At 54.6% G+C, this 26,395-nt stretch overlaps 1 protein-coding gene across 1 annotated transcript; it reads left to right on the top strand.

Annotated features, from left to right (window-relative positions):
- Window positions 1-4,381: 4,381 nt before the first annotated feature.
- On the top strand, window positions 4,382-23,502 carry PMP22 (peripheral myelin protein 22). Its single transcript, XM_076353803.1, has 5 exons — window positions 4,382-4,462; window positions 5,468-5,568; window positions 6,766-6,856; window positions 18,062-18,202; window positions 22,208-23,502. The coding sequence occupies exons 2-5, from the start codon at window positions 5,491-5,493 to the stop codon at window positions 22,372-22,374; spliced, it is 477 nt and encodes a 158-aa protein (XP_076209918.1). The 5' UTR covers window positions 4,382-4,462; window positions 5,468-5,490; the 3' UTR covers window positions 22,375-23,502.
- Window positions 23,503-26,395: the final 2,893 nt, after the last annotated feature.

The following is a 26,395-nucleotide window of genomic DNA, read 5'->3' as shown; positions in this document are numbered from 1 at the left end:
GCGGTCACTTTCGGGACCCTGGAGGAGACAAAAAAGGGGCCAGACTTAGGACTGCTGAAGCCAAAAGTCTAAAACTCAATAGCTCAGGAAAAAAGGTAGCTCAAAGCTGTTTCAGATCTGCATCCTCTGTAGGTTCCACACAGGAGCTCGCAGAGGGTTGGCTCCGTTTCGATGCTGTCAGCATGCAGGAGATGAGCACGAATCACAATTTCTGAAAGTATCTGAGTATGTCCTGAGTCAAGTCCCAGCTGGGAACCTTGGTTGGTTTTTTTGGCTTTTGGAATCAGTGGGTAAATTTTGGTTTCATTGAAGCCAGTGGGATTTTTCTCCAGCCTGTCTCTATCAGTGATGACAACTGGCTTGGAGTTGGAAGTAAAAAGCTGGATGAAGTTGGTTTTTGGGCATGAATGCAGACAGGACTAAAATATTTTATAAATTCTTCTTGGTTTGGTGGAAGACAAATGTCAGGAAAAGTAAGTAAATATCTCCAAGATGTATTAGACCTCTTGTTTTAGAAGTTTGCTGAATTTAAATGTCTCCCCTTCCATTTTTTTCTGCTTGAAATGGCTTTTCAGATAGCCACTCCACCCATTTTATCAGAAAAAGTAAAAACCACTCTCTCAGTGCGTTTTGATCCAAACAGCATTTTGCACTGGAGAAAAGGCCCGTTCCTCTCGCAGCCCTGCCGTGGGGTAGCTGTGTGGCTCAGTAACCCGCAGTGGCACCCCTTCCCGGGGCACGGCGCCCGCCGCCTCCCCGGCCGCCCGGCTGAGACCCAGCTGCACTCGGTGCACAGCTCCGTGTGCTGGGGAAAGGGCAAGATCCTGGCAGCCCTCTGAGCCCCGCTCTTGCTGCCAGCTGGGGACATGCTCTCAAGGTGGAGAGCCTTCCCCCAGCCCTTCAGCTGGAGATACTTATTTAGATAGTTATTTCTCTCTGTGTATACGTATTTTTATATATATATATATATATGTGTGTTGTTTGGGAGAGCACTATAGGTTCTCCTTAAAATGCAAGTCGAACCTCCTTTTCCTAGTTGCACAGTTGTTTGAAAACAGGATTTTTTGCCCCATTGTTCTGTTCCCAGCCCCACGTGAGCCGCGGCTCGCTGATGGCAGTGCAGATTTCTGCCCCTTCCCCTTTGCATTTCAAACCCTCCGTTGCTAATGGCCTTAATCACCAGGGCAGGGAACAGGAAGCGAGTCCCTAAAATCGTGATGACAGAGTGAAGACTTGGGGTTAAACAAGTTCATCCACCAGAAGACATACAGAGAAAATCTTGTCTTTTTGTGTAGTTTGAAAATGCTTGTTTTGAGAGTGGTTTCATTCACCTGGCCTGGGGAAGGGGATGGTGTACGTGTACGCTGGACCGATGGCGGCAGAGCCTGTGATGTGCTGGTTCAGGTGATGCTGCAGACACAGTTAAACGAGGCTTAGACCCTTTTCAGCGAAGTCCTCGGTCTGTCACTGCCTTGTCAGATTAGCATCTGAGCCCCTTACAGTGATATAAAAACCACTTTCCCTCCTAAATTCTCATTATTTTATTCTAGAAATTCAAGCTGAAGCATTGTAAGAATTTAAAGTGATCCCACGGAATGGATTCAAAGTGAGAAATCCACATTTTTTTTTACCCAGTGTTTATACAACCTGTCAATCTTACAGTATTCCCAGCACAGCCTGTGGCGAATCTTGTTTGTACACAAAACATTTTTCAAATTTATTGTGGCGCCTGCTTGTGTTTAGGCGGTGACCGCTGCTAGCCACACTCGGATGGAGGCTGAGCTGGGGAAGCCGGGCAGCTTTCGAGCCCCTTGATGGGGAGCACGGTGCTATTCCCTGGCCTGTGCTGGGTCGGGTGGGTGGTGCCATCTCTCCAGCAAAACCCCAAGGGCTCTGCCGTGAACATCCTCACTTCCTCGCCTCCTCTCCTCCTGGCCCAGACAGCCGCCATCCGGCACCTCCGGTCGATGGAAGGCGCGAAAAGGGGCTTTGCCTCCAGCACTTTCATCTGAACTCACTGCGCTCCCTGGAGCAGTGCGGTCCCCCATCACCAGAGCTGCCGTGATAGCACGTGCTCAGCAGATGTTTTTCCAAAGCCCCACTCCATTTGGATGAGGCACCTTTCCAAGAAGTTTTTGAGGAGCACAGGAGCGATGTGCTCTTCTCTCTGGGCTTCCTCCACAGTTTCTAATCCGCAACTCTCAGCCAAAACAGGCTTCATTACCCGCAGGCTACTCTTTTCCCTGATCTGAGTTTCAGATATTTCTCCTGTGCTTAAAAAGCTGCTTTTGGCACCATTTTCAGAACTGGAGCCGAGGTGGTTTTGCTCTCCCACATTCATGCAGGAGCTTGGGTGCAGCATGCGACGCCTACACCTCCTGGCTGCCTTTCACCGCTGTGCATCTCCCCGCTCTGCTTTTGGGGGAACAGGTCAGATAATTTATCCAGAGACACAGCAGCCAAGATCTCAGACCTACAAACCCGAATCAGAAGATCGTCTCTAACGGCAGGTTAGATCGCAGTCCCCGGGGACAAGACCCTTCTCGCTCTGTGCTTGCGCAGCCCCCAGCGCGGTGGCTCCTCTGAAAGCGGCTCTGAAAGCAGTGCAGACGCTCAACCCACAGAGGCAAGACAGCCCGAAATAGCCTCATTAGTGAGGAATGTACTGATGGCGGTCCAGATGTTTTAGTCCTCTGGGGCTTGCAGTCACGGATGGCACTGGCTCCTGACGGCGCGTGCAGCAGCCTGCTATGGCAGGCAGCAGCGTCACAGGGCGCAGGGGGGTGGCAGCACCAGAGAAATGGGTGGGTATTTTTCGGAGGGAAGGGCAAATTGCATCCTCTGAAACCAGGCTGGGCAAACCTGCACAAGGCAGAGCCGGCGGTGCTGGAGCACAGTTTGGCTCGGCGGCGTCACGGCGGAGCGTTCAGGCATGTACTGAAACAGGGACTCGAGCTCGGTGTGAAGCCAGGGGCCTCGTTTCAGCCGCTGGCCCATCTCCCCCCCCACCCCCTATAGAGTGCTCTGAACTCCCACTTGCTGGCTAGTGCGTGCGACGGGACCACTTATGTGAGTGCGGAGAAGCCAGAGCCCATGCTGCAGGGAACACGCCTGTGCTTGCCAGGAGGAAGGAGCCAAGCACGCTTCTCTCTCTCTTTCTCCCAAGATTTACAGTTTTGGTGGCTGGATGCCAAATTCCCTCATCTCAGCAACAAAGCAGGACTAGTCTGGAGCTGGTGTGTGGAGAGGGGAGAGGTGGTGGGGAGGTAGGTGCTAGTGCTCAGGACTCCCAGGGGTGCGCAAGTCTCCTGCAGGGACTATTGGGGGGGTGTGTTTGTGAGGTTGGTTTCAACAGATTAGCTGTGGTTGAGGAATGAGTGAAGGCTGCCGTACCGGAGTGCAGCCACCCCTTCCACTCCGAGCACCTAAGTCCTCCAGCATTTTGGAAAAATCTCACCCTCCATTTAGTGAAAAGTTGCTCAGTCCCATAGGATTTGGCTTTCAAGTGATAAAAAACTCCAGCCCAAGAGCCAGAATCACAAATTGCCATCGCAGGAGCAAATTGCAAAGGTGTCGCTTTCCCGGGCACTGTGTAAATCAGAGGCGACATTCCCCCGCCTCAACTTCAGCACAGCCAGACGTTCATTCCCCAAATCCTGTCCCACGGATCCCTGTCTGGGGCTACACAAACTGCCTCCGCCGGGGCAGGGGGAGCCACCTGATGCAGCTCAGCTCTCTGTCCTCTGCATGTAACCTCGTTGCTGACGATGCCCCCCTCCCCACGCATCCCTGGAAGAGGAAAGCTCTCCCGGGAGTCACTTATCTGCTTAGGAAAATACCCAGCTGCCAGCGCCGCAGCCGCGGGACACCGGCCGGATCCTGCCCAGGGCGCGCCCCGGCTTCCTACGGCCTCGCACTCCGCTGTGTCAACCGCTCCGGGACACGCAGGCACCCACCCACCCACCCACGCCCACGGGCGGCCGCCCCGGGAAGCGGAGCGGGGCAGAGCCGCCTCCCGGCAGTTCCCCCCGCTCCCTCCCTCCTCCGCGGGTGCGCGGGGGCTCCCCACGCCGGGGGTCCGTCGTGGGGAAGCAAGGGGGGGGGGGGGGGGCGCAGCCGGGCCGTGGGATGTCCCGTGTCCCCCCCCAAAAAAAATCTCCCCGCTGCCCGGCGGAAGGGTGGAGGCGGGAGCGGCCGTGCGTGTGTGTGGGCGTCCCGGGGCTGGGGCAGTGCGCGGCTCTCAGCCGGGGGCTCGGGGGGAGGCGGGCCGGGGCCGGGGCCGGGGCCCGGGCGCTGCCGCATTTATAGGAGGAGCGGCCGGGCGCCGCCGCAGGGCCCTCCCCGTCCCGCGGACGCAAGCGGGGCGGTGGCCCCGGTTAAAGGGGAAACTTGACAGCGCCGCCGCCCGCTCCCGCTGCCCGCGCCGCTCCCGCCGCCCAGCGCCCCTCGGCTCCGCCGCGACGTGAGTACGGCCCGGCCCGGCCCGGCCCGCTCCGCTCCGCCGGGCTGGGCAGGGGGACGGCGGCGGCGGGGGGGGGGGGCGGTGTGCGGCTGCTGGGGGGCCGCCGCTGCGCCCTCCTCCGGGGAGGGGAACAGCCACCCCGAGGGGGAGAGGGGCTGGAGAGACCCTCCTGGGGTCCACAGGGGAGAGGGACTGGGGGAGCCCCCCCCCCCGCTCCGGGAGTCCTCTAGGAAGAGGGGTCGGGGCAGCCCCCCCTCCCCTCTTCTCCGAGGGTTCTGAGGGGACATGGGCTGGGGAAAGCTACTCCCCCCGGGGGAGAGGGACCAAGAGAGCCCCTGCTGGGGGTGCCGAGGGGGGATAGACCGAGGAGACACCCCCCCCCCAGAGAAGAGAAGCCTAGGTAGACGCCCCCCCACACTCCTCGGGGGGTCGCCGGGGGAGATGAGCCGGGGAAAGCCTCCCCTGGGGAGAGGGGCCGACGGAGTAACCCCCGGTGGTCCCGTGGGTAGGTGGGCAGAAGAACCCCCCCTCCCGGCTGAAAGGGGCCGGGGTAGCCCCTTGGGTGAGATGCGCCGAGATAGACCCCTACCTCGGGGGTGCCGAGGAGCACACTCCCCTCGGGGAGAGGGATCAGAGCCCCCCCTCGGAGAAGAGGGGCTGGGGGACCCCCTCAGGGAAGCCCTGAGTCCCCAGGGGAGGGGGGCCGGGGAAGCCCCCTCGGTGAGAGGGCTCGGGGGAGCAGGCTCGGGGGGAGGGCTCGGAGGACCCCCCCGGGGGTATCCGGGAGTGGGTCCAGGCAGGGGGCTCGGACATCCCCTCCGTCGGCGGGCCACGAGGGAAGAAGCCCGGGAGCCGGGCGCTGCCCAAGCATCCCCCGGAGCCGGGCGGGCTCCTGCCGTCGGCGGAGCGCCTCCTGCTGCCCTCGGGGCCGGGTTTCGCACACGCACACACACACACACATATACACGTATACACACACTCAGCAGCATCCCTCTCCCCCTCCAGTTCTGCCCTCCACCACCGCCGAGATGCTGCTTTTGCTGCTGGGGATCATCGTGCTCCACGTCACCGTGCTGGTGCTTCTCTTCGTCTCCACCATCGTTAGCGTAAGTACGGACTTTCTTCCGGCACCGGGGTACCGGCGAGGCAGGGAGCGGCCGGCGGGGGGTTTATGGTGTGGCAAGACCAGAAGGTGTTATTTTTATTTGTGGTCTATTTTCCAGCCTGACTTTTAGCAGGAAACCTTTGCTTGCCGATTACTGGTCTTACTAACAGTGAGATTTTGGAGCATTTTGCACAGAAAGCTCTTTCGGTATTTCTGCTGTCAGGTGTAACTGGTGGGTCGCTCGGTTGTGTGCCGCAGCGGGTGCTCGGGGCATCCCCGTTAGTACAGAGGAGAGCGCTGTTGAAGCCCTTCTCCTCATCGTCCCCATGCTGGCTCACATCATGGAGCAGCCTCAGAGCACCCAAACTACCCTCCGTGGGCCTGAAACTGCGCTCCCCTTTCATAAAGCAGCTCCATCTGCTAACGGGCTTCAGCCCACAGGACCGGTACAGCCAGTCTGAGCAAAACCGCTTGAAATGGGACTGGTTTGGGCACTGGCTCCTCAGCACCAGCAGTTTTGCTCTCCAGCTCTGCTCCTTTGGGGCTGTGAATTAGGCACAGCCTCTCTCTCCTAACCCAGATGGGCTCCTGCTGGCGAATTTCAAGGCTTAAGCTTTGCAAGCAGTGGGAAGATTGAGGGTTGGATGCTGCACAGAGAGTTCCCAGCACTGTTCTCGGTCCAGAGCCCAGTTAACACGTCATCTACTTAGGAAGAGGTTTGACTTAGTTTTAAGGCAGCAGTTTTGTGGAGCTGGTGAGTTCCAGGCTTGCTTCACCAGGTTCTTCTTTCTCTTTTTTTTTAATTTTTTTTTTTTTTTGGGGGGTGGTAATAGTAGTAGAAGATGTTATAAAAAATCTTCCGAGTCGTTAGAAATCATGTAGAAGCATTCAAATAGTTCGGCCAGGCACCAGGCGAGGATGGCAGAGGGGAGGGAAGTGCGCATCCCCCGCGGGACTTGGTCCATGTTTAAAGAGAATAAAGAGCTTCTGTTTTTCTGCCGTTGAGGTGAAAGCAGCTGAAAGCAAATACCAGTATTTACTTTCCAAACCCCTTTCTAAAGAAAAGCATGTGTCTGGGAGCACCCGGCCGGGCACACGCGTGCCGGTACGCACTGGGGCTGCTTGGTGCCGAAGCCTTGGGGGGGGGCACGCGGCTGCCTGCCGCCTCCCTGCTCACGGGGCTGCGTCTCTCTTGCAGCAATGGCTGGTGAACGGTGGGCACATGGCGGATCTCTGGCAGAACTGCACCTCCGGTAGCGTCTTCCACTGCCTGACGTCGTCCACAAACGGTGAGCGCTCCCCAGCAATCAGGGCTGTTGCTGCCCGTTGCTTTTATTCTCCTCCACAGACTTAAGAAATCAAGGGGGATTTGTCTGTGCAGGTTATTTGTGATTCCCTCTTGCTTTTCCCTACACCCCCCTGAAGTTGTTCCCTCCCTCCCCTTCCCCTTGCCTCCTCTGCTCTGTCCCCACGTGGAAGGGCAGGGCTCCACCGTGTTCCTGGTGTCCTGGTGGGGGGACACAGGGCTGGCCCAGCAGCGGGGGGATTGCTCCCCCCCCGCCTTATCAGTCCCTGAAGCCGCGATGGGGCTTAGCATGGGTACCAGACCCAATGCCCACTGCTCTGCCCTGCTGCCCTCGAGCTGTGGGGCAGCTGCTGGCAGCACCGTGGCAGGGTGTTCGGCACACTCAGCTGCAGCGGAGATGACCGGCTCGAGTGCTTTTTGGTGGTCTCCTGTTATTAGCCCATTTCGATTACACTTGGATGTATAAACGCGAGGCAGCCCTTGGAGCAGGGCTCGCTGGGTGCCCATCGCCCTGCTGGGAGTGGAGGGGCCATTTTTGGCACACCTCCCTCTTGCTCTGGTTGTGAGGGTGTTTTAAAGATGCACGTGGTGCCGCAAGGACAGCCTGTCTCTGGAGGAGACCCTGTCCCCTATCTAGAAAGCTGCCCTGTTTTTTGCTGCTGTGACAGGCTGAGTTTTTGGGCATGCTCCTCACCCTGTGGTTCGCTACCGAGCACCGCGCGTGGGATGTGCTGAGCCCTCAGGCCCTGCCTCATCCCGCTGCTGAAACAGCCCCCGTGGCACCTGCACATCTGGGGTGGCTGAAGAGCCACCTCTGGGCTGAGCTGGGTGAAGGCTGATGTCGTGCTGGGTGACATCACCCAGTGAGCCGTTTGCTGAGGTCAGCAGGGGAGGAGTGCTCGCTAAGGCGCTGTGACGCAGAGTTTCCAGGGCACCTAGTGGTACCAGTAACATGAAATCTGTGCGCAGGGAGTCAGGCAAGCCTGCGCCCCAGTTTCCCCAGAAGACAGGGTTAATGCCAGTGGTGCTGTCTCCAGCATTTGTTTTCGGTTAGCCTGGTTTTTGCTTTCCCGTGGAAACAGATTCTTCCAGTGTAACCCCCAGTGAAACCAGTTGTGAATCATACCGATGCCACTGGGAGCACAGTCACACTACGCCGGAAACACGGTCCTGGCATAGGAGCAAACCAATGCCACGTGGTCTTGGCGAGGAGGGAACGGTCGCGGTGGAGGGCACTAAATGCTTTCGAAGGGTCTTGTGGTGATGGGATACTGTCAGAGGTTTTTGGAGATTCAGGTCACCCTAATCCCCAGCCTGCTGGGAGCAAAACACCCGTGGGTACCCCACGTGGGGATGCTGATGCTCGCCCTCCCTCTTATCTTCCCTGCGCTGAAAGCAGCGGCATGTTTCCCTGCTTGGGCCCAGGCTCCGGTTTCGGTGGGAGCGAAGCCACCGCCGTGGGTCTCTGCTGACGCCTGGTGGTGTCCGGGCCGGCCGGGAAGCAGCTGGACCCTGTCCCAGACGAGGAGCCTTCTGGAGCCATGTCCTTCATCAGCAGTTGGCTGGTGCTAGCTATCTGCAGCGTAGGCAGGCTGCTTCACGGCCATTCATGCGTGCTCCAAAACTGCTGACCTTGCGCTTTCAAATAAAAGGCGGCGATTGCCCCCCCCACCCCCGAGTCCCAGAGCCGAGGGCTGTAAAGCCTCCCCAAATCTTTTGCTTTTCAAACCTGCAGTGCTTTTTCTGGGTGTTTGCAGGATGCTGCGTGTTGTGGAGTTGTCAGTGTTGAGAGGGGCTTGTCCAAAATGCGGTTGGGACGGTTTCCTCCACGTCAGACTGTCCTGCTGGGTGTTGCGAGTCTATATTGCCCTGTTCCCAGAAGCTGCTCAAAGAGGGGCTTCCCTCTGGGTCCTTTCAGTGATGAATTTTTATCATTAAAGGGGCTATACTCAGGATGGCCCTGCTATGAACACAGTCAAGCAGCTGAGTTTGGTTGATAAGGTGCCCCAACGGGCTGCTGTTTGGGTAGAGGTGCATCGTGCTCAAGTCTTAAAGAGCTCTCTGACAGCTCTTATATATATGAAAGCTTTTCTCTGGCATCAGGAAAAGGGGGTTTTGCTTGGGCAAAAGCTTCTGCCCCCTCCCTACTGGCGGCAGGGGTGTGGGAGCAGTGCTGCTGAGGACCAGTCTTCACCTGGTGGGACCCTGGATGCAGGATCCAGAGCTCACCGGTGCTGTAGGAACAAATCAAAGGATATTTCCTAGGCTTATGCAAGGCTTTTAAAATCTGTTTGTAAAAACAGAATAAAAATACCACGCAGCATCCTTTCCGGTGGATCCCTGCACCCTCCCCCCCCCCACTGCCCGTCTCTGAGCCCCTTGGTCCCACCGCCCCTGCGCTGCCAGGGGAGCTGCGGTCGGCCACTTATCGGAGTGATAGCGGGGACACGGGGCAAGGATGCTGTGGCAGGGCCACCTCTGAGGCTCCTGCTCGTCCCCTGCCTGGTCCTTGTTATGCTCCTCATACTCTCTTTGCTAGGAATATGCTTACTTTCAAAAATATGAAAGATCCTCTACCAAATACCGCAAACCGTTCTCATTTAAATCTCTTTCAAAACACAGGCTGTGCATGCTACACTGGGTTGTAGAAAGCCTTAAGAATTTGTTTTTCTGTGCCCGTGCCAAGGACGGTGCTTAACGGTTAATTGCAGAGTGCCAAGGTCTGCTCTGGGCTAAGAGCAAGAAATCCTCGCTTGGGAATTTTGGCAGAACTTGGTCTTTACGTAGAGGCAGTTTTTCCTCTGGCCATCGCAGTGGCCGCTGTAGCGCAGTTGTTCCTCTCTTTTTGAAAAGGGGTGGTACTCCGTACGTGGAATATGTGGAATTCGGTAGGGCTGGGTCTCGCGTTTTCAGCACGGATGGGGGCTTTGCGAGGAGGTTTGCCGTAGCGCCAGGGTGGTGGGTGTGTTGTGCTGTGATGCTCCCCTTGGTCTCGGCACGGTGAGGATGGATGAAGCCTCCTCTCGCCCACTGTACTGCCGCACAGGGACCCTTTTGTTTGGATGACCGTTATTTGGACGCCCAGTGAGAAGCTGAGCTTGCTAAAACCAGGTGCCAGCAAGACTTGCTTGCGTTTAACGCTGGGGCAGGTTTGGGACCGTGCTCCTAACCTTATGGATTATCCTGTGGGGACTGAATAAGCAGCAAAACAACCCAAGGGTTGACCGCAGGAGGACTGTCGGACCGTGGCTCCCCGAGACATTAGCAGACCTTGGGCGCAGGATGGAGTTGGCCTCGGCGGAGGCTGAGCTCCCACCTCCCACATTCCTCTCGGCAGGGCTTGAACCCCCTGTGTATGCGAGGGCCGAGCGGTCCTGATGGGAGGGAGGAGAAAACGCTGGCTTGGGGGCAGATGCCCGCTTCTTCGCCTTTTACAACTGCCTGCTTGTTGCTTTGATTTCTGCGTTTGCTTCTTAGATAATGACTGGGGTTTTTTTTCAAGAGGCCGAGAACTATGGAAAAAATGTTGCAATCTTTGCTTCGTTTGCGCTGTCAGACATTCCTGGAAAAGACTTATCTGAAGAATTCAGCTCTGAATCCCAGAATTGTGCGTCGACACGGCTGCGCGCCAGCCCCCAGCTGTGCAATCCCACTACAGACACGGGGCACACGGCCGGACCTGAGCTGCTCAAGTGCTCTTAAGTAGATTCCACCCCAAATTTCCAGACAGCGATATTTTTTCCTCCAAAAATGGCCTTTTCTTTCCACAACTGAATTTTTTATGCAGGCAAGAAGATTTTTTTTCTGCTACTTTCTACTGCTCTTCCTCTGATTTTGGTGGGAATGCTGAATGTGGGGAAGCAATGGGAACCTCCTTGGAGATCCCTACATCCTTCTGTAATGTCAGGAGACTTTTTTCCTGTTGTCTTCTTACAGTTTCTCCTGTTGCTGCTCTGTGGCTTTCACATGACTGGCCTGTTCACAGGCAGGCTGGTGTTTTTTGGCTTTTTTTAAAGGGAAAAGAAAACCCCAAACCTTGGGAAATGCACAGGCTGCCAATCCGCATGATTACTAAGTGCCGTGGGCCGTATGATGCACCTGCTAATTTGCTGATGTGATGGCCACAAGCAAAGCCCAGGTGGGTCACCCAGAGCGGAGATCTGCCCTGGACCGCCTGGGCGGGCAGGGATGCACCTCCCGTCGATGGGGCAGGCACAGCCATGCACCGGGGTATTGCCCCACTCTTCCGCACGCTGACCTTCCCTCTTCCAGAGCCCCTTTGCTCTGGCAGACGGGACCCTAAGCAGCACTGCTGGTGCTTGAAATGCATTTTCTTTGCGCTGGAGGAGGCAGGAAAGATCTTTGTCCCTGGCACGAGGCAGGGGCATCTGTGCCCTGACCCATCAGCTGTTCCCAGGAGGAATTGCGTTGCTGCTTCTTCTCCACTTTAAAATGCATAACAGAAACATCGCAACCCATTGCTTTTGCTCTGTCAGCCCCTCCAGATTGGCTTTGCTGCCCTTATTCTTTCAGATTCTTTCTTCCAGCAATGCTGGACTCACGTGGCATAGAAAAGGTATGGAGAGATGGAGGTGCCATTTAACTTGCTGTAATCCTTTTTGTGGCTGAAAATAGCGTTGCAAAGGCTTCACTGAAGCCTTGCATCGAGGTAAATTATTTCTCAATGTCTAATTCCATTATTGAGAGTGAGTATAAAATATCTCAACAAAAAGAGATGGGGGCAAATTCGCCTCCAGCCCACTGGAAGGGCCAAGACTGCACCAACGGGATCAAGACTTGGAGAACAGGTCACTGGTGAGGGGACACTTCCTAGAGCAGGAGGGTGAGATGGAGGTGATAGTCCAGTCACCCCTGCAAATTAGAAGTTCAAAGATTTAAAGATTCAAAGATTTTAAAAAATGGTTTCAGCTATTTATTGAATGCTAAAGTAACCTTCCGCCCTTACGCTGTGCTGGCTTGCTGAGTCTGCGGGCACAGCGCTGCTGCAGCCTTCTGCTTTATTTCTGCTGGGCAGCTGCAAACTAGCAAGAAATTACCAGTATTTAAGGATGCTGAATCTGTTGTAATGAAGCCCTGCAGTAAATACTGGATAGCCTGTATGTGTGTTAACGCACAGCCTTTATACTTGATGTTCTAGCCATCAGCTGGCCCCATTCAGCTTATGGACCACATGGACAGATACCTTGATTTGGGGACATCTCTGGTCCTTCAGGATCTTGGCAGTTTGCAGCAGAGTAGCAAAGAGCCAGCTTTTAATCTCAGCAGTTTGTGGGTCCGGGGCACCCGCTTTGCCATTAATGATAGATAACATTGGCCTAACTCGGGCAGGGTTGAACCCCTCTCTGCCAGCTTGTGCGTGACTGTAGCTTGCCCCTTAGTTGTCTAAAATAAACTGTGGGGTATTCCTGGAGAATATTTTGTATTTCAGATCAGTTTCTGCCATAACCATGTTGCCTGTGATATGAAAGGGATTTCCTCTGCTTCAAACCAGGTTTTTATTGTTGCTTGTTCTTCTTACAAAGAGCATCTGATAAGGAGAGGTAGGGAACTAGGGCTGGTTTTTTTCTCAGCTGCTCCAGAGCTCTGTGGCTCCCCTGTTTCTGTGTAAGGGTGGGTCAGTTGGCCTTCCCTGCTGGGTGGAGGGCTTTGGCCCATGGAAGAGGAGCAAAAGGGAGGAAGAAGGCAACATGTGGGCAAACGATGACTGCAAAACCAGAAGAATGGGCGGGGGAGTCCACTGTAGAGTGCGGTGCTGGAGACCCCTTAACCCAACATTTTTTTGGCCTTGATGAGACTCTTGGGTGTCCCTGTGGCCACAGGCTGAGTGTACCCCAGCAGCATGCCTGCGAGTCAGGGCACCACCGCTCACCATCCCTGCTTCTGGTGCCTGGACTTGAAATCGGTGGGAGTTGGTACCTAAGCCCTTCGGAGGACCTGAAATGATGTATCTACCACCTCAGCTCGCTCTCACACACAAGCCAAAAGGAGGTCAGAGCCACCACACTGAGGGTCTTGGAAAGGAGCTGGCTCAGGCATCGTGGAGCTGTTGGAAGGTGTTTTTCATGGTGCCAGCAGCTTTCTGCTGCCTTGGTAGCATCAGAGAATCATAGAATCATTGAGGTTGGAAAAGACCTCTAAGATCATCGAGTCCAACCGTCGACCCAACACCACCATGCCCACTAAACCATGTCCCTAAGTGCCTCATCTACTCGTCTTTTAAATACCTCCAGGGATGGGGACTCCACCACTTCCCTGGGCAGCCTGTTCCAATGTTGAACCACTCTTTCAGTAAAGAAATTTTTTGTTGCCTCTGAGGGATGTGAGCTTCAACGGTCAATGGGACAGCTGCTGTGGCCTCATGGCTGAACCACAGAGATGCAGAGAACAGGCCACGCTCCAAAAATCGCTCACATTTGAATGTGGCAGCTCTGGAGAGCTATGGACCTTCTGGTCTCAGGGACTTCTTGGATGGAGCTTCAAGGAGAAGGCAAAAGGGAGGACAGCCGAGAGGAAGAAAGGACAAGAGGAGAAAAGAGGGCTTTGAGGGTTTCATCTCCTTCTGAAGGGAGCTACAGAAAAGGACCAGGAAGTCTTTGGCCGGAACTGTAGCACCGTGTTCATTCACTGCCTCCCCGCAGCACCGGTGTTTTACACCTGCTTGTCCCCTGGCCCTTACAAATACCTTGGGAGCTCTTTAAAATCCCCCTTTTCTAGTGGGATTTCCAGGAATACCTCGATCCAGCACCCTGCGGTCCTCTCCAGGGAATGGACATAGGAGGATAGGAAAGGAGCAACTGTTGGGTGAAAAAACCTGCTTTTCCCAGCTTGACCATCCAGCAGCCCAGAGCACGGCCGGGGAAGGTTTGACCTCGTGCTGGTGGGAGGTCTGGGACAGAAGCAGAAGAAAGTGGCAATGTCATGGAGCTGTTTTTTCCCTAGGAGAGCTTAGTGGCTCTGCTGGATGTGGCTGACGAACCGTGATGCTGTTCTCAATCAAAGAGATGTTAGCTTCGAGTGGTGGGGCTGTGGGTGGTGGTGGGGGGTCTGTGCTGCTCAGGAATAGCACTGCAGGTAGCTGAGCTTTTTTGCCTTTCTGGGTTGCTACAGCGGGTTGCCAAGGGGCAGCGGTCTGAAGTTCAGCCCCAGAAGAATGATGCAATTGAGCTAGTGTTTCTGCATCTTCAGTTCACCCTTTTTCAACCCTCTTAAGGGGTGTTTGAATATCAAGGTTTAAAACCGCTGCAAGCCCCAGCGCTTGTGATCTGACCTGTCTGCTTCATAGGTGAGGATGCAGGTTGGGTTCAGGTTCTTGGCCAGACCTCGAAGCCTGAGAGTCTGCCTTGGAAAAACTCTGCTCAGAAAACACATCTTTTCCTGGCAGACCTGGGCTGGTACCTTTGTGCCAGTAGATGCGTGTGCTGTTCCTGACCCTGCTGATACTTAGTTTGCAGCATTGAAGGAGCGGGTTTTACCATGCAGATGTAGTCATGAATTTCCCCTCCCTCTAGTTTTGTATATATTATATGCTACAGTTACCTCCTTAGTGGATGTTTTCTTCCCGAGAGGTGGTTGCTTTTTAAGTGTCCAGTGCATATGCAGTTTGCAAAGGGACAGCTATACGTGCAAAATGTTTCCGTCAGCTGCAGGTCGCAGCACCTGGTGTTTTTAATGCATAGCACTAATTTAGTGATGTCTTACAGCCAGTGTATAACCTGATTGCTCAAATAAGTTTATTTTGAGTTTGCACTTTATTATTTCTCCTTGGCTGGGTCAAAAGGGGTGTCTATGACAGAGCAGTGAATTAAACCCTTGGGGAGCCAATGCCCGTCCTTTAAGGCCCTCTGCTCCCGGCCAAGGGCATGTTTCTTCCTGCCCCGTCAATCCTGCTCAGCTGCACCCCTTGTCCGGGTATAAATCCTCCCTGCAAGCAGGGCTGGGGCTTTGCTGGAAGGGGTTGGGTTAGCTACTGTCTTTCGGGGTGGGCGGGCGGGGGGGGGCAGGTCAGCTGCAATTTCTGCTCCGGGTTTCAATTTCTGCTCCGGGTTTCAATTTCTGCTCCGGGTTTCAATTTCTGCTCTGGGTTTCTTTCTTTCGTGTTAGACTTTAGGGCAGTGAAATGTGGACTTCAGCATCCCAGGGGTGAAGTCTTTTCCCTGCTGTTGTAAGTGGTGGCGTAAGCACATCAGGGCTTGCAGAGCTTAGGGAAATTTTCAAATTTGTTTTGTAAAAACTTCTTACTTCATTTCCGACTGCCTGAAAGGGCGCTAAAAACGCTCCCGATGGGTCCTCTCCGGAAGCGGCGTGCAGGGTGTTATCTGTCCTTTCCACTCTGTTTCCTTTTCTTCCTCCTCCTGAAGAACAAAGATATAAACACGGAGCTGAAGAGATGCAGGAGAAAAATGGAATAACCGACTCACTGACCAGGGGAAACCACAAATGACAGTCGGAGTAAACAGCGCTGACAGCCCCGCAGTACAACTCACAGGGCCCAAACCGCCCTGTAGGAAACTCGCTTTATTTTTAAAAGCCTATAGGTAGGACACAGCGCTAATAGCAAAGGAGTTAAAAGCATATGGAGTTGAGGAGGTAGCAATCCTATCTGCAGTTATAGTGGTGTTTTCAAGTGAATTACAGGCAATCAGCTAGCCTAATACAGCTGAAGCCTGTGGGCAGCTGGGCTTGGATTTAATGGGAGTATAGCCGCTCGCACTTGTGGGTCTCTGAGTGGGGATCCTTCCCCTCGTTTTTACAAAGGAGGCCAATAAAAGTCAGCAAAGGGCTGGATGTGAGCGGGCCCAGAGCTCTGGTCTGTGGGATCATCTCTTGATTTCCCTGCTCACAAGCTCGTGCAGCTGCTGCTCTCTGGCTGCAGCAGAGCAGCACGGCTGGCTACTGAAATCCCTCGTCACGGTGGGCTTTCCCCCTCTCTCAGTGCCTGTCTTTATATTCCTCTGACGTGGCTCTTTATTACAATGGGATTTTGAAAAGCCCATATAAATCACTCACATTCAGAACCAAAAAAGAGGCACAGGGAGGCGGATGCAATTAAAAGGGCAGCTCGGCTCAACTTTCCGTCTAGACAGCCTTCTCCTAAAATAACCGGCAGTTGGAGCATCCACCTCCGAGCAGAAAGGGCTCCTCTCCGGCCGGATCCCATGGCCTTTGAAATCACAAAAGACTTGGCTTCCTGGGTCCTGGACTGAACTGCAGGGCTTGGGGCCGGGCAGGCTTTGGCTCCACCGGTGCACGGAGCTGGACCCAGCTTTAGGGCTCAGGAAAGGGTGAGACAAGAGCTCAACTTCCCAGACCTGGGATGGGAGCCCTTTCTGTGCTGACGTGTGGAAGGAGATTGCAATTCAGCAGCTGGATGCCCGCTAACCATACTTCTCTGACCCCATCTGGGTGATGATTTATGACTTGATTTTTAGCAGTGCTTGAGCTGCTTCATCCCCTCTGTTGCCCACTGGTTTAGCATGGCCAGAGCTGAAGGGTCAGGTGTGGTCGAGGCAGGGGGGTTTCCCTGCCTGGCCAGCTGAGACAGAGGAAATATATGGGACATTTTGTGTGCCACACTGGGGTTTCCTGGCAGTGACAGCAGTGATAGCTGGCAGCTCTTTAGCACGGTCTGTTAATGCTGCAGAGTAGTTTGGCGCGGGAAGCATGAAAAGGAGGGGAAGGAAAAAGCTGTCTGCAATGAGCAGGGGCCGCTCTGGGTGGTTTCAGTCTGCTTTGGTGAGCAGGGCCTGAATTTGCCCCATTGCATGAACATCAGGAGGCAAGATGCAAAGGCAAGGGGTAGAATTGATGGTCCGAAGTCAAACATGCCAGACGTTACTAAACTGCACGGCATGTTCCCCGCAGGCATGGATTTGCTGGAAGGGCTGAGGTGTGGATCATCATTGCCGTCCCGGCTGAAGGCTGTACCTCGCTCTCTGCTTCAAATTCCGCTCTCACCTCCGTGAGTGCAGCTTGCGAGGATTTGGTGGGGAAGCGTGATCGCTTCTCTGGGAGCAGACGCTGCTCTGGGCAGTCCCAAATGGCCTCATTTGCTGCACCAAGTATTGAAGGTTACTAAGCTGAAGCGTAGCTTTATTTGGAAGTTTTGCTATGTTTCAGCTATTTGCTGCAGAAAGCCGTTTCTTGCAGCGTGCAGCCGGGGGAGCGAAGCTGGTGGGAATAAAACTGTGGCAGGAACACGGGACTGGGACTGAGACTTCAGTGCTGCCTAATTCTCCCCTGTCTGAGGATCCAGCCCAAAGCATGATTTTTCTGCCCTTCACTGGGTGGTTTGGGCCTCAGTTTACCTGTACCGAGTCCTGGCTGACCTTCATGGTGAATTAATCGAAGTTGCATCCTTGAAGACCTCTCAAGGAAGGCTGCAAATACTCATTTTGATCTCAAACTTTACAAGGAAAGGGAAAGGCAGAGGTATTTGTGAGCACGGCCCCGTCCCGGTGCTGTGAAGCACTGCCTCTTTCTGTCAAGCTGCGGCAGCTCATGGGATGGAGCAGCATTTTGCTTGTTTGTTTATATTTTTTTTTACGTGGGGAGTTACACACCCACGAAGCCTGGAAATAGCTGGGCAGTGACTCACGCAGGGGCTGGTTTAACTGGTCTGCTCTGGGAGGCAGCTGCGTTTGGCAGCTGGGGAAGGCTATTTCCAAAAGGTTTGACTCCACAAGGGCAGAGGGTGTTTTCACTTGCTGTGTATTTATTTTACCTCTGAGCTTGGCCAGCTCGGTGTCTCACGGTTTGTTGCACATGGCTTTTGTGTTTCTAGTACAGCAGAACTCCCAGGGCCTGACATGAAGCTGGGGGAGAGGCTTTGTCTTCATTTTTGCAGGCTTCAGATCAGGGCTAATATCTCTGCTCATATTTTATTATAAATGCTCCCTGAGAAAGTGCGTGGCCCTGCAACTTATTTTACCCCAGCAGGCTGGTCCATGCGCACGTCATCCTAAATCCCAGGCGGCATCGTGCCCGTGCTGAGGACCTCACCAGCTGGTACAGCACTGGATGTGGCCACATCCCCCAGCTGTTAAGAAACTTAATGGGAACCAGGAGTGGGCTGTCGGCATGGGGGATGACGCCGAGGCCACGGGCTGTGGTGGGGGCTCGCTGTCTGTGGTGCCCGCACTGAGGTTTCCATCTGTCTGTCTTTCCCCAGAATGGCTGCAGTCTGTCCAAGCGATGATGATCCTCTCCATCATCTTCAGCGTCTTGTCCCTGTTCCTGTTCTTTTGCCAGCTGTTCACGCTCACCAAGGGTGGGCGGTTTTACGTTACTGGAATCTTCCAAATCCTTGCTGGTAAGTGGGGGCTGACGGGGCTGTCACCGGTGGGGAAAGGGCTTTCAAGCAGAGGAGAAGGTAATAGTGGAAGCGAGCATGCTTTTGGGTACTGAAGCAGGACGGCCACCTAACTGGCTCCTGCGTGGCTCAGTGAAGGGAAAGGGGGATGAATATTTTGGGTCTGTTGAGGTCTCACACACCCCAGGATGGGGTCCAGCTGTCAGGGCACATAATGCATCCAAGCTCTTCTGCCCTTGCATCATGGAAGGTGTAAGAGGGTTGCTGCCCCAGCTGGGGAGGTTTCAGAGGGGCCAGACCTGCTGAGCCGGAGGCAGAGCTGTGCCGGCGGTCCCGGGTGGTGAGCAGGCAGGGCGCGGGGGCTGCCGGACCGAGGGCGAGTCGTCCTGCAGCTCTGCCTGCTCTCCCCGTGGCGCGGGGTGGGGTGCTGACAGTCCAGGGTGGCTGCGCTGGCTCTGGGACCCACCTTCGCCGGGCTGGGCGAGGTTTCCGCAACTGCTGGCGGGGAGGGGGAAGTAGTGACGATCCCCTTTTGGCAAAAGAGGATCCGATGATTATTTATAAACTTGCCATAAGGGGGCCTGGTGCTTTCCACATCAGCAAAGAGCCACTGGAGCGTGCAGGGTGAGCCAGCTGACTTTGAACTGTCAGCTACTATTTTTGACTCTTAAAGAACTCAGCGCTGGAAATGAGCCATGGTTCATGTCCTACGTTGCAGTTCTCCAAATATAGATGCTGTAAAGCCACTGCCTCCGTTTACGTTTCCACGTATGAAACCAGAGGAGAGGATTTTCAAGCATTCAGACTAGAAAAATTAAATTGTGCAACGAGGTTCTGGTTAAATTATGACAGACTGTCTGGGAAGGAGACTAAATGTTTGCTAGAGCTTTAGATGTTAAACTAAAAGCCACCCTAGGTCCTGCCACTAAATTGGTGGAAAAACTCATCCACTGAATTTAGACAAAGTTTCTGAGCATCCTCTAAGTGACCGGCCTTCGCAAACCCTGGAAAAGCTTAGAGCTAACCTTTATTAGCAAGTGTGGCATGAAATCTATTATAAGTGCTTGGCCATAATGCAGGTGATGAGTTCAGATCAGTTCACCGTCTCTGGAAAGATAGATGTGTAGAAACCCATTACAGCCATGGAGACAAGGAGGGGAAATGGGCATTAATAATGCAATTATCTGCCTGAGAGCTTGTCTAATAGATCTGGGAGCAGAAGGCTTCTCTCTCCTGAGTGATTGCTGGTGACTCCTCATTCTCAGAGGAGGAGAAAATGGGATTACCACCCTCCTGTCCATGCTGTGCTGGGTGTCCTAAGGGGATGCAGGGTCAGGCCATAGACCTACCGTCTCTTTCCTTGTTGGGCATGAGGCATGGGTCAAATCCATCCCTGGCCACTATGAAGGACAGGAAAAGTGTGACCTGATCCCCATGAAGCTTCCCCGTGGCCTGGGGGACGTGTAGGCAGAGGTCTGAGTCCGGATGGACCATGCAGAGGTGGGCCAGGGCTGGAGGAGGGGGCTCACGGCAGCTGTGGTCTTTGTGACCCTAAATTTCAGGGTTGTTGGTAGGAAATGGGGCATGGCTGTGCCAGCGCTGCCAGGAGATCCCACCTGGACAGCTCTGGTCAAAGGAGCTGAACCTGATGTGGTCTCCTTGCAGCTTGCTGTGGAAGGCCACTGCTGTCTAAAGCCAACGGAGGAAATTCCTGCGGCCTTCAGGCTTTGCAGGTGTTCATCCATGCCTTGCAAAGCCCTGGCACCACAAAGCCCTGCTGCAGGTCTGCCAGGGACGGGGTCTTACCCACTTGAGTGCTTTGTTCTCAGCTCCAGCAGAGCTGGAGAGAACCTCCCTCCTTCTGGGAGGGCTTGAGAAGGCTCTTCCTGAAGCCCTCCATCACCCTGCACCTCCTCCCGGGGTGATGCAGCTTGGCAAAGCTGAGGCTCTCCAGTTCTGGAGCCTGACCAACAGCAATGCTGGACCTGAACCAGCGGGTGCCAGGGACAGGACCACTGGGTGCTGTTGGGTGGCAGAGCTGGGCAGCGGTGCCCTGAGAGCCAGGGAGGAGGGCAGGGCCTGGTCTCCACTATGACTTCAGCTGTGGCTCAGGGGAGCTGGGGAGTGGAGGTAAGGGCAAGAAGAGATGCACGAGGCCAGTTGGGTCTGTTGTGTAGCGGCAGGGCAGGATGCATCCCCAGCACCTTCTCCACACTGCTTGGAAACATGCCCTGAAGTCTGGCTGAGTTTGCCCTTACGGTATTTCAGCCATCACAGAGGCATCAAAAGGCCCTCAACAGCTCCCCTCCATCCTTGGTGGGTCCATCACATCCACAGGTAACTTCTGATAGCAGTGTAAGCCCAGCATGGGAGAGATGTGGTTTGGGCCTCTCAGGGTTTGACCAACTTTTCCATCACTCTCTCCAGCCTCAGCATCACTTTTATCCCTTTTCTCTCATCCCTCCCACCCTAGAGCTGCTGTCCCCGTGGGGTGGAGAGGGTAGGCTCAGCCTCGAGGGCTGTGCCTTCCACGTGTCCTGCAGCTTTTTGCAAAGCCCTGCATTGAAGAGCTGACCACGAGCATGCACCAGCACCCATCCCAGCTTGTCTGCAGGGCTGGGGCTGAATGCATAGACCTGCGGGAACAGATTTTAGGTAGCATTTGCCCCACTGGCCTATCAAAGCAAGACTAAAGTGTGTTCTTAAGATCAGGCTCTAAAGTGGTGATGCGTTATTGCCTGCATCGGTGCAAGCAGCTGAATGCAGCTGTCCTTCACTTCCCGAGCACGTTCTCCAGGCCAAAATCAGTGCAGATGCTGCAGAAACCATTGCCTCCGTTTTTCCAAATTCCTCATGTGGACAATTGCCACTGTATTTTCTGCTGTCTGTAGGTGACCGGCGTGGCTGCATGCCTGTTCTCTGTCCCACCAGCATCCGCAGACAATTGTTGTGCTCTCTTTGCATGGGCCGGGGCAGTGGGAGTTGGCTCTCGTGCTTAGAGAATGGAAACTGCACGAGCGGCGCGTTAATGAAACGTATTCCCACTTCTGCACTTTCCCAGAACAAAGGAGCAGTGTCAAGTGGAATTACAGCTCAAATATCACGGTGGTTAAATGTAGGTGGTCCCGAGGTCCGTGCAGGGGATTTGGAACTCGGCTCCAACAACAGCCCTGCGACTGTATAATAGAACTGCTGGGATTGACTGAAAGACCTTGTTTTTGGGCAGAAATAGAGGTGGCTTTGTGTTAGCTCTGGGCAGTCCCCAATGCTGATGGGTGGTTTTTGCAACAAAGCTAAAATGCTGCTTACCGGAGCTGGGCCTGGCCGGCCGGTCCTCGGGGACCTGCGCTGGCCCGTGGCTGGCGAGGGCGGATGCCAGGAGCTGGGGAAGAGGGATGAGCCGTGGGCACAGCAGGGTTTGCAGAGAGCAGGGTTTGCAGTTGAGCTCCTCACGCAGCCCCGGAGGAGGACGGGGGATCGCAGGGCTCAGAGTCTGCCCGGCCAGAGCGTCCTTGGCCCCCAGCTGCGCTTGCCTGGGCAGGCGATAAAGAAACTTTCATGCTTTAAAAAAAAAAATGGGGTTTGTGTCTGACCTCTTGCAGCACCTCTGGTAGGGTGGTTCAGGCTACAGTCCGGGTTTTAAATAAGCTACCCAAGGGAGTGGGGTCCGGAGCAGCAGCCCGGAGCTGGGAGATGCCCGATGCTTGCCTGAGGGATGGGTTAGCCCAGGCGATGCTCCAGCTTTGCTTGCTCCAGAGGCTCCGGCTGTGCTTGCTCAGAGACTGGCAGAGATATCCCCACGCACCTGCAGCCAGGGCAGAGCCCAGAGCATCACACCCCCGCAAATCATTCCGTAGTTTTCCAGGAGGCAGGATACAAGGGGGCAATAATAAAAAGTTTCCCATGCTGGCGTTGGGTATTACCCTCTCCGGCTCTGGGTTTCCAGCAGGGAACTGCTCCGTGCGTGGCATCGCTAACCCCTTCCTATGTGCGCTTCCCCGGCAGGGCTCTGCGTGATGAGCGGTGCGGCCATCTTCACAGTGAGGCACACGGACTGGCACCAAGCCTCGGAAAACACTTCCTACGGCTTCGCCTATATCCTGGCGTGGCTGGCCTTCCCCCTGGCCCTCGCCAGCGGCATCGTCTACGTCATCCTACGGAAGCGCGAGTGATGCCGCAGGAGGCGGCGTGGCGTGACAAGGGCACTCATGACGTCCACGGAGGAGACGGAGGCGGGGGAAAATAGACGAGAAAACGGAAAAGAAAATTAACCAAAAAAAAAAAAAGAAAAAAAAAAAGTAAAGGAATAAACCCTCCCACCAAAACCAAACCCAACCGACCCCAAAAGGAAACACTCAAAGGGTTACTTGTTAATTGAAGATGTATATAGTATCTATGGTTTAAAAAACCTATTTATAACACTTTTTACATATATGTACATAGTATTGTTTGCTTTTGTTGACCATACGCTATGTTTTAAAGCCTAAAGCAAGTGCCTAAGGAACTATTACTCCTAACAGTGTAACAAGAGCGCGGTGATTTTTCTCTCATGCAAAATCCTCTTTGACCTGAACTCTCCTTCCCCACCCCATATCGAACCATCAGAAAACCCCAGCTCTGACTGGTTTTAGGCTGGCGTAAACTGGAGTTACGCCTGTTTACGCCAGGCGGAGGGTTGGTCCCTGCTCCTGCCGCATGCTGTGATCCTGGTAACCGAAGTGCACGTCCAGATCTGACGGGAGGCGCTTCCGAAAGGTTTGAAGGATTTCAGAGTGAAGGCTTTGATTGCCCCAAGTGCCTAAATGACTTATGTGCCTAAGTCCCATTGCCTTGCCACCACACCCGCTGGGAATTTGGGCTTTTAAATCACTTAGGTTGAATTGCAGCCCAGCGCGGGCTGTCCTCCTTTGCCCGCGCGGGCTCTGGGGGTGCCCCCGGTGCCCGTGCCGGTGGGGCTGGGGTGTGTGCCGTGCCGTGCCGAGCCGAGCTGCCGGGGCACTGATGCTCCCAACCGTGAAACGTGCTTTATCCTTGCCGTGGAGCTAAACTACCGATGAGAAAGAAGCAAACCCAGTATATCTATGAAATCAAATACCAGATGTATGAAATGGTGCTATCTATTTACCATTCCTTATATTGCTAGCCATTTAACCTTATTCACTGGAAATTCAGTTAACAATCTTGAGGTAAACAACAAAGCTAGAAATGAGAAATAATTCTGTGTAATATAAATGAGCTATAACTGCTTTTGTACTTGGATTTGCTCTTACTATTATTTTTAATAAAGCATTTATAACTGAGGTTCCTTTTTTCCCCCCACCGTGGTCAAGAGGAACAGAAACAGCTCTGGGTGCAGCCCAGCTGTTCTTCGCTGCCGGAGCGAGATGTCTGTCCTCTGTCTGTGCGTCAGCGATGTGTCTGGCCATGAATTGAACGGGCACCTGCGCAGAACCCAGGCTGCCTTCTGAGGACTCCAGACACTGTGTTGCTGTTGTCGTTTTTGTTTCATTTTGGGGTTTTTTTTGGTTCTTTTTCTTTTTTTTTTTTTTTTTGCTTTGCTTTTCTGATTTTATACCGACTGTGTGGACTAAGAAGCAATGAAATAAAAGTCAGAATAACTCAGTTGCTTCTGCTTTTTGGCGTTTTTGCGGGTTAGAGCCAGGCTGCGCTCCACCAGTCTGCTTGCACGGCCATCCCACGGAAGGTCTCCATGATGCCGTGTAGCAGATTTGTGGGGTAATTCATGCCGCTGAGAGAGGCTCTGAGGTCGCTGAGCTGTCTGCGTGGCAGATGTACCTGTGCCGGAGGGGTAAGACTGCACCAGAGTTAGTGCCGGGGCCAGGAACTGAGCTCAGGGCCCCGTGCCATAGTGCTGGTGCGTGCTCATCTTTCTGCCTTTGTCCTAAGATGCTCCAGTGATGTGACCACCAAGCCCCTAAAGACAGCAGCCAGGCAGCAGCTGGCAGGACCGCACTTATCCCCTCCCAGTCTCTTGAGCAGGGATGGTTCAGGTCAGCACCAGCTGCCCCGGGGGGATCCAGCCGGCTCTGCCGCCCGGCACAAACAGCAGAAGCCTTTCAGTCCTGTGCGCCAAATCACCCAGAGCTTGGGGGTGCAATTACGGCCGGGGGGGATTAGCACATTGTGCGCAGTATGTGCAGCCTTAACGGCTGGTGTGGAACCGTTCACACTTCCATTTGCTCATTCATTTGACTGTTAAATATCCGAGCTGATGAAGCAACTGGTGCTGGCAGAAACACAATGGCTCTTGGAACGCCGGGTGCTGAGGCCAGTTATTAACATCAGGCCAGATCCTGAAGCCCTCAACCCAGCCACATCCCAAAGGAAAGGAGCAGGAGCTGCCTCACACCTCGGCTGCTCAGTGCAGAGCCTGGGCAGCACAGTGTGACCACCCCGGGGGGCCTCGCTTGACCATGGGGGCTCCTGGTTGTGGTTTTCCAGCTAGGAGTATTTCCTCATGTGCTCATTTTGCTGAGCTGTGACTAAGCTCAGGAGGGTATCTCGCTTGCTGAGGCAGCATTCATGCTGCCACGACCTGCAGCGCTGGGCCACGTGGTCATCCTGGGTCCTGCCGAGCTTGGCACCGCGTACCTGGCAAAGGGGGCATAAATTTCCCTTCTGAGGAGCAGGTAGGAACACAGGTGGGTTTTTTTTCCCCTCCTATAGGAAAACTAAAGATGCTTTTTTTCACTTTGGATCAATGCTCAGAAGGCACAAAAAAGCTGACTGCTTCATTTTTGCCTCTCAGCGCGGTGCTCCTCGTCCATTCAAGGTGTAAACAAGTGAGCGGCGTCAGTTCGTATCGACATCTCAGCGTTGCATAGTTGCTTCATCTCGGGGACGCATTTTTGAAAGCACGCAAAGCAAGATGACTTTTGAATTGGAAACAACGCGAAGGTTTGAACCCCTTTTGGAAAGGGTCCAAAGGGGAACTGCCACCGATTCGCGCCAGAGTTGACCTGTGTCGTGTCCCCCGCCCCCCCCCAACCTGTCTCATTTGGGTTGATGCCGTTGGGTTGGAAAACGCCAGACCCTGTCACCCTGGCTCTCAACCGTGGTTGCAAACACGCCCCACGCCTCGGCGGCCTGCGGGGACGGGAGCTGCTGGGCAAGACCTGGCAGCGGCGTCTGGTCCCTCCGCCAAGGGCCCTTTCACAGCATCGCGCTGGCCTCGAACGGACTCTTTTGACCTTTTTTGCCTGAATTCAAGTCAACCCGGGCCTCTCCGGTGCCACACGGGAGGCAGGGGGGGGAGCGGGGGGGGACACCCAGGCTGCGGCTCCGGCCCCGGCCCCGATGGCGGTCCGCGGCCGCCGCCCGGTGGCTGCAGGCGGCACGGCGGGACGCGGCCAGACCCTCTGCAGGGAAACACCCCCGCCTCTTGTGCACCCCGACAGCCGGGCGTCGAGCCGCTCTCTTCTTGGGGGGGGGGCTGAGATTCTTAAGGCGCATGGTCAGTGTCCCACTGGGTGACAATAGGGACAGGGCTGCAGTGATTGATGTCTCCCGGGGTGGGAGCATCACCCATCCCCGTGGCTGGCCGGTGGGTGGTGGGACGCAGCTCCTAGCCCTTGCCTTAGCAGGATGGAGGGCTGCTCCCCAATCCCCCCAGGCATCTCTTACTGCCCACTGGGAATGGCTGGGTTAAAGTGCAAATAATTAATAAAAATGCAGGGAGCTCCAGAGGTCTCTAGTCCTGTCTCCTGCTTGGGGTGGGACCATCACCAAAGCTAGACTGGGCTGGGCTTAGTTTGGGACCATCACCAAAGCTAGACTGGGCTGGGCTTTGTTTAGCCAAGCCTTGAAAACCTCCAAGTGTGGATAGTCCCCAGCACTCCCCTCCTAGTGAAAAAGCCTTTCCTAAACACCAGCCTGAACGTCCCAGGCCTCACTCTGCCCCTCATCACATCAAATGGCCACGGTGACCGTCCTCTAAACCCCAGCCCAGGAACCCAGCTCCACGAGGGATGTGGGGACCACCGGCACTCGGGCTGGAGGTACATCACCCACATTGGGTGCTCCATTCCCCACACACGGCTCTTCCAGCTCACAAGAGGACAGAAGACATTAAGGCAGGCCCCAGCATTTCTGCCCGATCAGCTGTAAGCACACTTAGAGCTAAATGAGACTCAAAAATTTCAGTGCACCCTGGGGCTATGGCCCAATTAAAAT

This window comes from Aptenodytes patagonicus, chromosome 16, assembly GCF_965638725.1.
Source record: "Aptenodytes patagonicus chromosome 16, bAptPat1.pri.cur, whole genome shotgun sequence".
In the NCBI taxonomy this organism is placed as follows: Eukaryota; Metazoa; Chordata; class Aves; order Sphenisciformes; family Spheniscidae; genus Aptenodytes; species Aptenodytes patagonicus.
This window is presented reverse-complemented; position numbering and strand designations above follow the sequence as displayed.